Source organism: Hermetia illucens, chromosome 3 (genome assembly GCF_905115235.1).
Source record: "Hermetia illucens chromosome 3, iHerIll2.2.curated.20191125, whole genome shotgun sequence".
In the NCBI taxonomy this organism is placed as follows: Eukaryota; Metazoa; Arthropoda; class Insecta; order Diptera; family Stratiomyidae; genus Hermetia; species Hermetia illucens.
The window spans coordinates 128,574,603-128,587,650 of record NC_051851.1 but is presented as its reverse complement, the minus strand read 5'-3'; the positions used below and the strand labels follow the sequence as shown (position 1 = coordinate 128,587,650).

Sequence of the window (13,048 nt, the reverse complement as noted above, 5' to 3'; positions counted from 1 at the left end):
ATGAGTTCTACAGTGGCTTGGTATTTCTATGTCATTCTCTTGCTAACTTCCATTGTGCCACACCAACTCCTTCCCACAAATCATAAACTGTTCAACATCTTCTTTATTATTGAACTGATATTTAATTAGGGTTATAGTTTTGAATTTTTCCTCAAAAAACGAGCCAACGTTTGGCAACGTTTTTGCTGTTGATTGTTCAAATTGGTGGTTCTTTTCTCCTAGATCTACAAGCCTTATTGTTTTTTGTCCTCTCATGGAAGATAATCTAAAAATTTCACAAGGAAGTATACATATTTGCAAAAATAATTTGTATTATAATAGCATAAACGTATTCCTTAGTGATCGTTAAAAAGCTTAAGATGAATTTGGTTAGCTGCTGGAAGAGGAAAGAGTGTGCAAATCTACTAATTTAAAATATTCACTTGAAATAAGGCGAGGAGGTGGAGTGAGGAAATGAATTGCAAAAATTTTGCGATCAATACAATGTATTGGAAATTACCCCACACTGGGCGCTGATGTTGAAAAATTGCATAAGTCACTTATGTCAGACCCTACGTCCTTAAGAAAGGATCAAATTTGACACAATGGTACATATATATGAGATGGTGATTTGATGTATTTTCAATAATATGCATATTATTGAAGGGTAAAATGTATCTTATGTCATTCTACACAAAGGTGTATCCGTTTAAAGACACATGTCGACCCAGAAATCATATATTAAGTTAATGAAAAGCATATAAATCGATAGTTACCAATGAGTGCATCGCTAGTCAATTATGACAAGATTTCAATGACACATCACAACTAACATGACACAAATCATTACAGAAATGTCACTATGAATACAAAGAGTTGAGTTGGACGTATTGACAGCTCCTCCGCGTGTCAAAGTATGAAACTGTGCGTTAAAATCTATGAGGAAGCTCTATATCTAAAAATGAATATGTTTTTTCGTTTCAAAAACAAATTATGAACATGAAAGTTTTTTGTCTACATATGGATATCCTGCATCTTGTACTTGTTGGTGGTATATGCTTAGGTGAAAATGCAAAACTTACAGCAGTACGGCTGTAGAAGTCAGCAGCTGGTGTTAAAGAATTTTGGAATTACATATTAGCCATATTGCATTGGAATTCAGATTGCGAGCAAATTATGTGATAATCTTCCGCTTGGTGATCTATTATGTTTTCCACGGTTAACTCTGGCGATAGGTTGTCACCGGACTCATTCCCAAGTTAAGACTATTTTGCCCGGCAATGAAAGTACTAATTTTGGAAGCTTCGCACGATTAACTTCTATATCTTTTATTCCAAGTTTAAGTACTGCTAAATATTAGATGAGCTGTGGACAGACTAGTCTGATTACCTAATATTCTTCTCATGGTATGTGTTTAGGGATTAGCTGCACCTATTTCAGTAGTTTTAGTCTAACAACTCTATCCTCTCGTTTAAAATCCTTCACCCTTTGAAATTTCTCGTGGCTTTCCCTATGGCCGGTTTTTTGTGCTCTTCCTTAAATGGTCATTTCAGATTTCGATCCTCATGCATTCGCTTCATATGATTGTAGCTTATTAAATTTGATCAAGGTAGGTGCTAATAGGTCGCTGAATTATTTTATATTCATTGCAGTCCTTAGTGAGTAATGTCCTAAGTAGACGAAGTCTCTATTTGCTTGTTTGCTGTCTGATATCACTTTTAGCAAGGTCTCAATGTGCCTGTAAGCCCAGTACATATTATTGCTCCGAAAGGTAGTTTTTCAGTTTTAATCTATCGTAAATCAAATCAATCAAATCACATCAATCCATTTCCTACCCATTGGACTGACACTTACTACATAAGTTAAATCGAGAAAGATGTGTCCTTGCAATGACAAAACCTTGCCACCGAAACATACGAGCAAGGCATGTGCCAATGTTTACAATTTGGCCACCTTATAATACGCATTATCGAAGCTATGGTAAGGAAGACAAGATTCTCATGCACTTCCTCTACGCAGCTTCAACTAGAGCCAGGCAACGACTTCAAAGTATTCTCTGAGTGTAGGGCGAAAGAATCCTTATCTTTCGTTAACTTGGGGGTAACTCTAAGATTCAAAGTCCGCCTGCTTCCTTCCCTCTTATAATGGTATATACCTTGGGAGTCATCAAACTTGCATACACAATGTAGCAGTTGTGTAGTATTCTTTAGGTGATTTCACGCCTATCTCGCATTACTGTTATTTTTGAGCTCCACTACAGTATTTCCCATTACAGTGTTCTAGGTTTTTCTCGGTTCGTCATCAAACATTTTTTGCGCTAAATATAATACAGTAGAATCCCGATAATTCGTATCGTCAAGGGACTGACGATTTCGTACGAAATATCGGGATTACCAATTATCCGAAGTGCAAAATACAGAACATTAACTTTGGGGATTGGCAAATTTGTATGAATTATAAATATAATAGAATAGAATTATAGATGTACGAATTATCGGGATTCCACTGTGTAAATGTACAAACGTTCCGTACAGCAAAATATTCTTACATAGAAAAAACAGGAAACCCGTCATACCTGAAATGCAGATTTTTTTAGCACTATTTGAATTGATGACAATGTCTGTAGATTTTTGAAAATAATCTAAATTTTGAGTGTCATATAACATCGTTTCTAACCTATTGTTTTCTTTTCTTCTCTTTCCAGCTAAAATTATCATTTTCTACATAATTTTTTATGCAGGTTTAGCGGCATTTTTCGGTGGTATGTTAGCTGTATTTTTCCAGACGTTGGATAGTACTAAGCCCAAATGGGAATTGGATGGTGGCCTGATCGGATCAAATCCAGGTGAGTGTGGTTAAGAAATTATACTTTATTGGTCAATTACCAATCACTAAGTAAGTGCTGATTTAACAATCTAAGATTCAGTTGAAGATGAGAAGCAGGAATGGTGGTCAAAGTTGGTGGTTGCTGTGTCTAATGCAGAATGCCATTTTTTTAATATTTCACGTACTCGTCTGTCCTAGTATATTTTCATGGCTCTACAACTCTTATAAAAAAAAGAAATCCATGGATCGATTTAAAGTTAGGCGACTTTCTTAATTGGATCATACAGCCATCTCAAGTGAGACTATGTCCACAGACATCCTTAGCTTCGAGGTAGCCTCCTGCTCCAGAACTATTTCCTGCCTTTGAGCCATTGGTGTAAAGACGTGATCATATCCTGACACGCATTTTTCTGGTTCGTCCCAGTTTTCTCTCCACTTCAAGATAACATCATATCTTCTACCAAACAGATGTATGGGGATCTGAGAATCGGAAGGCATTGCAAAACCTAGATTCAGTTCTCCCAATGACTCTTCCAATGCTCTGTGCCCCCCACGTCCATTGTTTTCCCATAGATCTAATCGAATTAGTCTATGAGTTGCTCTCATTGCAGTGCTCTGAATAAACAAATCCAAGGGCAGCAAATTGAGTAATGCATTCAGAGCTGCGCCGGATGTGGTGCTCATGGCACCGATGATACCCAGACACACAGTTATTTACAGTGTGGCTAGTTTACATCGAAAATTCTTCTGTTTCACCTTAACCCACTACACTACGGATGCATAAGCGAACATCGGTCTAATGATAGCAACATAGATCCACATTACTACCTGAGGCCTAAGCCCCCATATCGAGGCAAAGGTCCGTCTACACAGCCCATAAGCTGTGAGAGCCCGTTTCATCTTTCATCTTTCTTTGTTCTAAAGAAGCTTCTTGTCTAGAAACCTGGGGTCCTCGGAAAAGAATTGTCTCAGCATGGTTGGCACAAAGAATAATAATAATCGTTGGCGCAACAATCCATATTGGATCAGGGCCTTAGAGCACTTCATTCAAGACCGTAACGGTACACTAGGAGGCAATGTGGTCAGCATTGCGTTCGCCCGAGATTATTACCATGATTTGACTCAGGTACTCATTCACATCTGAGTCGACTGGTATCCGACGTTAAATCACGATACAAATCCTACTGCCACCAGTGAGATTTGAACCGCGACCTTCCGTACGACAGCCTTGCGCACAAGGAATTATAGAGTAAATTTGCAGAGGCGACTATAACGTAACGTTTCTCCTCTTACCATTAACTTGGTATTGTAAGTTGACCGCAACAAGGTCCTGGGAACAGAATTGTCTCAGTGTGGTTGGCTGTAACAATTTTTACATCTCAGAACTCAGGCCCTCAGTCTCGAGGATCTTTCATCGAGATTCTAGTCCCCTTGACTGAGCCAATACCACAGATACTGTTAAAACGAACCCATATATATAAGGACAGTCCTGCAACTTTACCAGCTTTGCCGCCAGTAGGTAGGAAGAAGCGTTGGCATGCTGCAGGTTGATTTGACTAATTTTGGGTTCAGTGTGGATCTTACCGGGGTTACCAGCTTGTCCTCACCTTCCATTGAAAGGTCTGCTTTGTTGCGTCCGATTTCTCTGGATATAGCCACACTTGTTGGTGATAGGCAAGCTTGTAGTCCTTTCTACTTTACGGCTGAAGTTTCCTTCTGCCGAGCGCTCCTCTCCCGTATTTTAGAAGAGTTAGGTAACAGTGTCACCGACCGGCCGGTCATAGTCAGATTTCCTACACCTCTCATTAAGGGAGTTGCTGTTCTATCCTTTTGGCTGACCGCGCCGTAGACACCGACACGACACGACAAAGCGAAGAATGTGACTTCTTACCACCTGGGGAATTAAAATCCTTTGCTTCCATCTTCACGTGTTTTTCGATACTCTTAGTGTAGTAGTAAACTACCACAAGCTTCCCCACCACGTCAAGATGGTGTCTGAGGGAGAGTATATACAATGTAGTATTTGCAGGGGGCATTTCAATTTCTTTCTTGCTATAGACATCAGAGCACTTTGCAGTATATGTTCCCCATATGCGTATTGAAGAGTAGTTTTGTAATTTCCAAATGTTTGACTCCTGTTTCTCTTTTAACCTCTATTTCATATAGTCTACTTGCTCTCAGGTGATTAAGCTTGCACTTTCTAGCGAATTGTATTATGCGGTCTGGACCCCTGTCTTCCTGTAATTGTATGTACCCCAAGCTTATGCTGCCCCTTACCACCCTTAGGAGTGGTTCTATGATGATTTTTAGGAACCTCTAAAGTAACATTGGGGTGATATCAGTGGTTGAAAGGTTCCCACTGTCCATCTTACTCTAGCATATCACTTTTGTGGGATAGCACTCCGGGAAGTGAATTCTGAGAAGAAGATCTCCCTTTTACTCATAAACGGAAGTTATGCGCTATCATTGATTATGGTTTTGTATCTGTGGGAATTTGCTTCACAGAACCTCCTCAAGTTTTTTTGCTTCTCTGATCGCGTCGTTGGTGCACTTTTGTACTTCGGCTAAACCCCAGCTAGGATCCTGCTTCACCAGACATCGATTCATCCGACACCCCATTATAATAATATTCCCTAAAGTTATGTATAGTACCCCTTCCCCGGTGCTTGCCACGAATGCTGGCGTATTCCCTACATTATATTTTTTGAGTCTATTACTAAGGATACATTCAGGAAGGTCCTCTTTTTGTTCGATTAGTGTTGCTGATCGCACAAATTTCATTATGCGTGCTGGAATCACACCTGAAGAAAAGTGGTAGCACAAGTCTATCTGCCAATCTCCTCGCCGGCTTCCAGTAAGACTTGGACAGTCACGAGGTCTCCAGTCAAGAACTTCGAAAGACGTTCATAAATTTAAATTTTGATTTGAAAAAGATGCAAGGTTCAGTCGCAATCTCAATTACCTCCTTGTAGACTATCAATCTGCATCCAATACGTGGAGAGCTCTTTAGCCAAATCATATTTACAGCTCTGTTGATTATTTTCGGGATGGAGGCACCGATAACATTAGTCTGACCATCGTTCCCACATGATGCAACTCTGCAATCTCTTCTATATCGTTAGTCTAATATTACCAAAAAAAATATATATGCATTACACGTTGGGTTGAGACCTTGAAATTAACATCTACCGCTGAACTGATGAAGCCGAAATGTAAATCCTCGTAAGAAGCTAGTAACACTATGTAGAATGGAGGAGAGCGATCCCTCACTTCATTCAACAGAAATGAATAATGCACATTCCTTCGATTAGGCAATGACCACTTTGAAGAGAAGGCTTCCGTTGCTGGATCGCCGATCCTATTCTATATAGCACAACACAGCGGGATGTTCAATGAAGTCACTCTCTGCTGAATTTTCATGCACCAGCAGAGAAGTTTTGTATCAATGATAAAAGAAGCTTACATTTTTCAATTACTGCAGTCTTTAACAGATCCTGTTAATGAAAATGATTAGTTTTTCACCTAAATTGGAGTTTTAGATATGGCATAAGGGAAGATTTCCGAAATGGATGCTGTGCAAACCAAACGCACTGAAGTAAATTAACCAAAACAAAACTTTAGCTTTTTCATGTATTTTTAGATATCAATTCTCTTTTACATTGTTCTGTTCACTAACTACAATTAGTGTTTATTTGGAGTCGCCTTTCAAACTGCCCACATCCAGACGGGTCTTTAATAACCCAAATGACTTTGCAGGAAAAAAATGTTATCTTGCCCCCCAATTCCATTCCTAAAAATCCCTTTAAATATATTTTTAGATTAATCTCGCAGAGCCCTGGCTTTATTAATTAAGGCTAAAAAATATCCTCTTAGAGCATGTCGAAGAATTTCCTTCGCACCATGAACAAAGATATCTGCCAGAAACATTCCTTCAACACATAATTCATCCTAATTAAATCGGACCAAAACTCTAGATACGAAATTATGTTTTTAATTAACAGAGAGTTCTCGTTTCCCGTAAAGTAGCAACAACACCAGCGTTCTTGCTCCCTAGAAATAATATGCTAGTTAAGCATTTTCCGAAATTCTATCTTTGGGAGAAATTAATTTTCCTTCCCGACTCAAATGACCTACCAGAAAATTTGCTACACTATTGAAGCTGTGAACTCACCCAGTCGTGGGCGACGAATATAATGTCAGGGTGAAGAATGGAACGAACGTGCAGGAGGGAGTGGATAGTTATTTTTTTGCGAAATTAACATTTTCAAGCGAAAGTAGCTTTAAAATAAATCATTAATTGAATTACACGTAAGCAGATTTGCAAGCATGGATTTTTGTTTGTAATAGATTCTCACCATAAGGCGTTGGGGTGTGATTTATGCCTACTTGTTTGTAGATAGATAAATATAGTGTATTTAGCATCGATATTGGATCTTAGTATGAATGGAAATCTTCTACACATACATATTAGGGGTTGCGAAAAGTTTTAGTTCGGTTTTATTGAACCTGAAAATATTAACCAATCTATGAATGACCTTTTCCAGTTTTTGTAAGATTCCTTATCGTTGCAATTCCAAACACCCTAGCTTTATATATTGGACTCCCAAAATAACAGTCGATCAGCATCATAGGTTTTTTTGAATCTGTGGACTTTCCCAGAGGCAGGCGTTGTATCCAGAAGATGTGGATCGCTCCAATGGACTATGGCTCCGAATTCGGAGGCAAACAATACAAATCAATAAAATCAAGATTCTCTGTCTATCAGATTAACGTTGTCTTGTATGTAATATTTCAGATTGAGAATCTCATCTGGTCATCGTACTTTTCCTATTTGCGATAATGGATATGAAAGTCCTGGGGGTTTAATGTGAGTACCTGCCTTGTCGGCATAATCCCACGGTCCTCTTCGGACACGGATTGATTTTGGGACCACAATTAGAGCCCCGCCATGACGGGCACAGAAGTACAGGGTTATACTGAGTGCAGGCTCAGCATTCATACCAGTGGATGCGAGGCCTATCTAACACCTCGGCCGCAACTAAGGCTGTATAGGGCAACTCCACGCTTGAGCCCCCAGGAGCTCTGCCCGCGATGTAGGCACAACCACAACGAAACTCCCACAAGGGGGCCAACCGCAAATAACCGGGCCGAGAACACATTCTCCAGGAGTTCTCCCGGAGCATATGCTCTCAGAGGGCGTCCCGGTTGCCATGGTACCAAATAACCTCCGGTGAGGCTTCGTGGCAGAGCCACTTCAGATGACTCCCTTGCAGACTCGGGTCTGATCACCCTCCTCGAGAACGTGAGGGCAGCACTCCCCAACAGGTTAACTGGAATCAGCCCGAAGCGGAGAACCGCAACGGAACCTTTCACTAAATAACTACCGCTCTGCGTACAACACAACATAAAGGACATCACAAGACAACACTAACACCAAACACACAAGACTGGTGGCTAACCACCGCGACCACTAGGCCATTCGTCCATCACACTGCAGGCGAAGCAGCGTCGAGGAGCTCCCTCCTTCGTCCCAAGGCAGCACGCGCGAACTCATTAGCGCATTTAAGTGTCCCACTGCTAGCAAGGCATTCACTAACATCGAAGATGCCGTTCAATACGTGAACAGAGAACATGTAACCAGTCCTCCGAGTCAGTCTCACATAAAACACAGCCCTGACTGGAGGTAAGGTTGGCCTTGAAGAGGAACTCATTCAAGCTACCATGCTCCGTCAGGAGGGAGTCCATCTCGAGTCCGAAGTCCACGACGGAACTTCTTCTGGCAGACACGTTTCTAACGTTCTCATACGTGACCCGACCTTTCCGACATTCATCGCATCTAAGCTGCCACTTAGATGTTACACTTTCAGTTAACAGCCTTTTGACCGCAAGCGGTCCTAACCCCTTCCAACTGATCAACACTTACTAAATCGGTTTGCAGCAATCCTGTAGGCCGTGGCACGCCGGATTACTTCCAGATCAAAAGGAGGAATACCCAACAAGACCTGCATGGCGTCGGTCGAGACCGTACGACACACAGGAAGACACGTTAACAAAGCCACTCGCTGACAAGCGTAGAGCAGCGGACACAACATAGGGGACCCATACCTAGAACACGCAAGAAAGAGTCCCACATAAATGAATCTAGCAGCTCTCCTGCTTACACCCCACTCACACCTCATCACACGCCTCACCATACACACCAATTTAGTTAGACGAGGCTTGAGCTCGCGCAGGTGCACGCCCAAAGACATGCGTTCTGTGATCGTGACTCCCAAGTAGGTCACTTTCTGCCTGTTTTTCAAAGATACTCCGTTAAATCTGACATATGGCCGACGACGTAGGATGCCTTTTAGCATCACCGCAACGGTTTCCTCCGTTGAGATCCCGACACCGACTTTAAGGGACCACGCGTTAACGATGCGCATGTATTCGGTAGCCTGCTGCTCGAGCTCAAGGCGAGTGTTCCCCTCAACAAGAATGAGGAGATAAGCCGCGTATGCAACGACTGTCGAAAGCTCACCCAATAGTTCGTCCATCATCAGGTTCCATATAAATAGAGCCGCGATGGATCCCTGTGGGCAGTCACGCTCAACATTCACCCACACACCCTCATTGACACCTTGGACGAATGCTTTCATACCATGGAAGTAGCTCTTCCACAGAGTTTCTTTTATTTTAGTATGTGAAAATTCGCAAAGATTAGCAACTATTCTAAGCCATCACATGGTCGTCAGCCTTCAACTCTAATTTTGGATGCTACCCGAGAATTGGTGAACGTAGGTTACCTAACCGCTAGCTGTTTTTTGACAATGTTCCATGATGTTTCTTTAGATGACTTTGTACTCTTCTACAGAACTTTCTGTTCCGATTGTAGCCTATAGTTGAATCAGTTTCTAGACTTCCACTGAGGAGTGTTCTCGTTGCTCCTATCTGTTTTGGCAAATCGGAGTTCCACCGTCGTGTTTTACCCACAAGCCGGTCGTGATCATCGTTTGTTTTTTTTAATTTCGGGAATGGAGGGAATGTGCTTTCCAAGAATTGTGACTTCGGCGCTCAACATTAATGAATATGAAGACATGGGGGTTTTCAATTATTTTCCTGTCATATTGGGTAGCTTTTATTAGTGCTCCTCTAGGAATTTGTGCCTTATCGTAGAAGTAAGTAGAACACCAAAGACACTCCTTATCTCTCTGTTGATCTTTTATGATTGATTGTACCGTGGCAGTATCACCATTACATTGTTCGGTAGCTAAGATATTTTGAAGGTTTTTTAAAATTACCATGCAAGATTTAGCGCGTCGGAAGTTGAAATTTCTGATCTTCTCACTAACAACCTATGGATTTTGTATTAGGTATATAGTATTTCTTAACGATTGATCCTACGGCTGATTAATGTGGTAACCGCTAAACGTAGTGCCTTTTTTAACCTTTAGATCAAGATTCTGAGGGTTATGTCCCTACGGGATTTTGAGCCCCTAGAAGAGACCTTTTCTTCCCCAGATCAGGACAGTTCTACGACCCCAACCGGTACTGCATCAACCAACCGTTCATAGCATCGGCAATATCTAGCCCTAACATTCTACAGTTGACACTTAGCAAACGTGGATGACTAACGATGATACAGTTCTAAGCGCTCAGAGGAGTTTATTTCTAAGCAGTTGGCTCTGCTCATTCACACTCGTAATCTAATGAATTGATTTTATTTGGTTTTGGCTCCAAATGGAGACTTCTTCTTCCCAGGAGCAAAAGCCTACTTGTGGGTAAGGCTTTGGTGTTAGCAGGTGGACCTTATTGGAGCCTAGCGGAAGGAGTGCGTGCAGCAAGGATCTACTTCGGCTGGTTCAATTTGTTAGTCCCCAATTGAATATATGGATAATTTGAGTCCTGGCCACGGTCGAAATTTAGTTGTTATTTTCGGATTTTCACAAGTATGTCTGAGGATCTGGGCTGAGCCCCTTTTTGTTGCGACAAATCTAGTTGAAGTGGGGGGCCGCTAAGTATCCAGAGTTCACTATTCACGGCCACATCAAAACTGCCAAGGTCTCTTAGTCCCACTTTCGATTGAAGTTTAGTTACGGTAAGCTAGATGGTTGCTGCTATGTGAAATTTCAGTGATGAAGGCTTGTATTCTTGTCATCTCTTCAGCTGAGGCTCTACAAAAAGAAGCTGTTGGATTTCGTCTGATGTCTTAGATATTGGGTCCGATTAGTAGGGTGCTTCGGTGCAAGAATGAATATATAATTCATATCCTAAGCGTTTTACAGCCTTCGTTTTCACTTTTGAGTAGTAAATGAGTCCTACTAAATTTCTGTCGTGTGAGTTAGCTAATGAATTTGGCAATTAGTTGGAGAATGATGTGGGTTAAAATTACAACGCACTGTAGTAGTTAGTAATTAATCATTAAAGTTTCCCGCGATACTAAAATCGATTATGTCTGAGGGCATCTCTTTACCAGGATGCAGAATGCCCAATTATGACAATATCTAAAGCTTTGTCTTGATTTAGTGTCGCCTACGACTATTTTCTTATCAGTAGTTGAAAGAAGAATATGGACAACGGAAAAGAAAGGAAAATTAAGGAGTATATACGTTGGGAAGTCTAGCTGATGAAGAACATATCAGAAAAGGAAAGTGTATTTCGGAAAACTTTAAAAGTTTATATCTCAATCAATTTTGAGAATTTGAATAAAAACAGACAAATTCGTTAGAGGAATATATGTCGAGCGCCCCGGGTTGGGAAAATTTTCAAAAAATGGAGGATATTTTTGTATCTAGTCTGGTTCTAATTCAACCTGATATAGGCTGAGATATTTCATTCGATTATGCACAGATTTTACGTTCTAATCATTCATCTGCCGAAACCTCTTTAAATTTGTTAATATCAACACTTGGAATCGCCTGGATATTTTCGCTTCGAAAAATGTTCGGTCCCTTAAATGGAGCTAGGCGATTAGGTAGCGTATATAACAATTAAAGTAATATGCGTCTGGTTGTGGATAAAATCCGGCTCAATAGGTTGCGGTGGGCGGATTACGTAATCCGTATGGGTGAAGATGATTCAGCTCGAAGAGTCTCTAATGGCAATATCTATGGAAAAAGGAGATTGGTACACCCTGTTTGAAATAGACCGATGGCGTACAAAACCAGAATATCTAGAGTTCCTCACTGAGCCAGGCTTAGACCCGATAATGGTTGTTGCGCTGCTGCGGATGATCACATATTGGGACAATATGAAAAGCATTTTTGTCAGTTAGCTGCATAGAAACAGTCGGGAGTCGAGTGTGTACGACCATTTCTCTTTTCTTAGCAAATCACCTCCATTTAATTCGCGATGGAGTCGGTGTTTTCCTCGTAGTATTTCAAAAGGGGTTTGATTGGCAGGATATTAATCAACAGCCGATGCTAAGGTGAGACGTCCTTATAGAAAATAAGACCCTAGCAGAATATTGTCGATTTGCGTCTTATGCGAACTGTCAGCTTCGTCCGAGCTGTCTACGGTTACCCAGTAACCGGAACCTATGTGAGATCCAACTGTACCGTAAATTTTGACAATACAGGCGGCCGGTGATCAATTAAAAGGCATCGCGTAGTTGTCAGATCATCTTTTTTCCCGGCTTGGGTGAACCTATCTGTGCTGCGTATATGATAAAAATCAATGGTGCAGTCTTCTAAGGTGACAGCGAGTTTCATAAACCAGTCATTACATCACTTGCGTATAATAAGTCGACACGAAAATTTTCATTATCTTCGTATGTTCTGGCTGATGGTTGAAAGTGGCTTGCGGCATTCGCTCAATTGTGGTGCTTCATGGTGAATGGAAGTTTATTACTCCTCTAGATTTATGAAGCACTTTTTCCTGTTACTTATTTTATTTTAGTTTGTTTTACCATGTTGGTAAATGATTAGCATATCATTGATTTATCGAAAATGATGTTGCTGTTTTTTCTGAGCGAAACAGAGGAACTTTTTTGCAAACTTTTCGTGAAAATCTTAACTATAATAAGAAAAAGCGCTTGCCGTATTGTCTACCTCGTGACACAGTTTCACTAACATCGCTTTATCTGGGGAGATTGTTTCCACTTTGATATCTTTTACCTTTTCCATGGTATATGGTATATGGAGCTTTTACTTTGCCGTAAGAACATCGATTATTTATGAGTTCCAGGGAAATTCCTTAGTAAGTAAGTTTAGATATATCGCGATTTTCTACTACTACGGACTACACCAAGCTTAAACTTATGCCC

General features: G+C 40.9%; 1 protein-coding gene across 12 annotated transcripts in view; it reads left to right on the top strand.

Moving 5' to 3' along the window:
* LOC119650633 (sodium/potassium-transporting ATPase subunit beta-2) overlaps positions 1–13,048 on the top strand; it is a 124,648-nt gene that overhangs the window by 78,847 nt on the left and 32,753 nt on the right. For all 12 annotated transcript variants that reach the window (XM_038053547.1, XM_038053543.1, XM_038053544.1 and 9 more), the window contains one exon: positions 2,684–2,824. In XM_038053547.1, the coding sequence (XP_037909475.1) occupies positions 2,684–2,824 (141 nt within the window). The remainder of the gene's footprint in view (positions 1–2,683; positions 2,825–13,048) is intronic.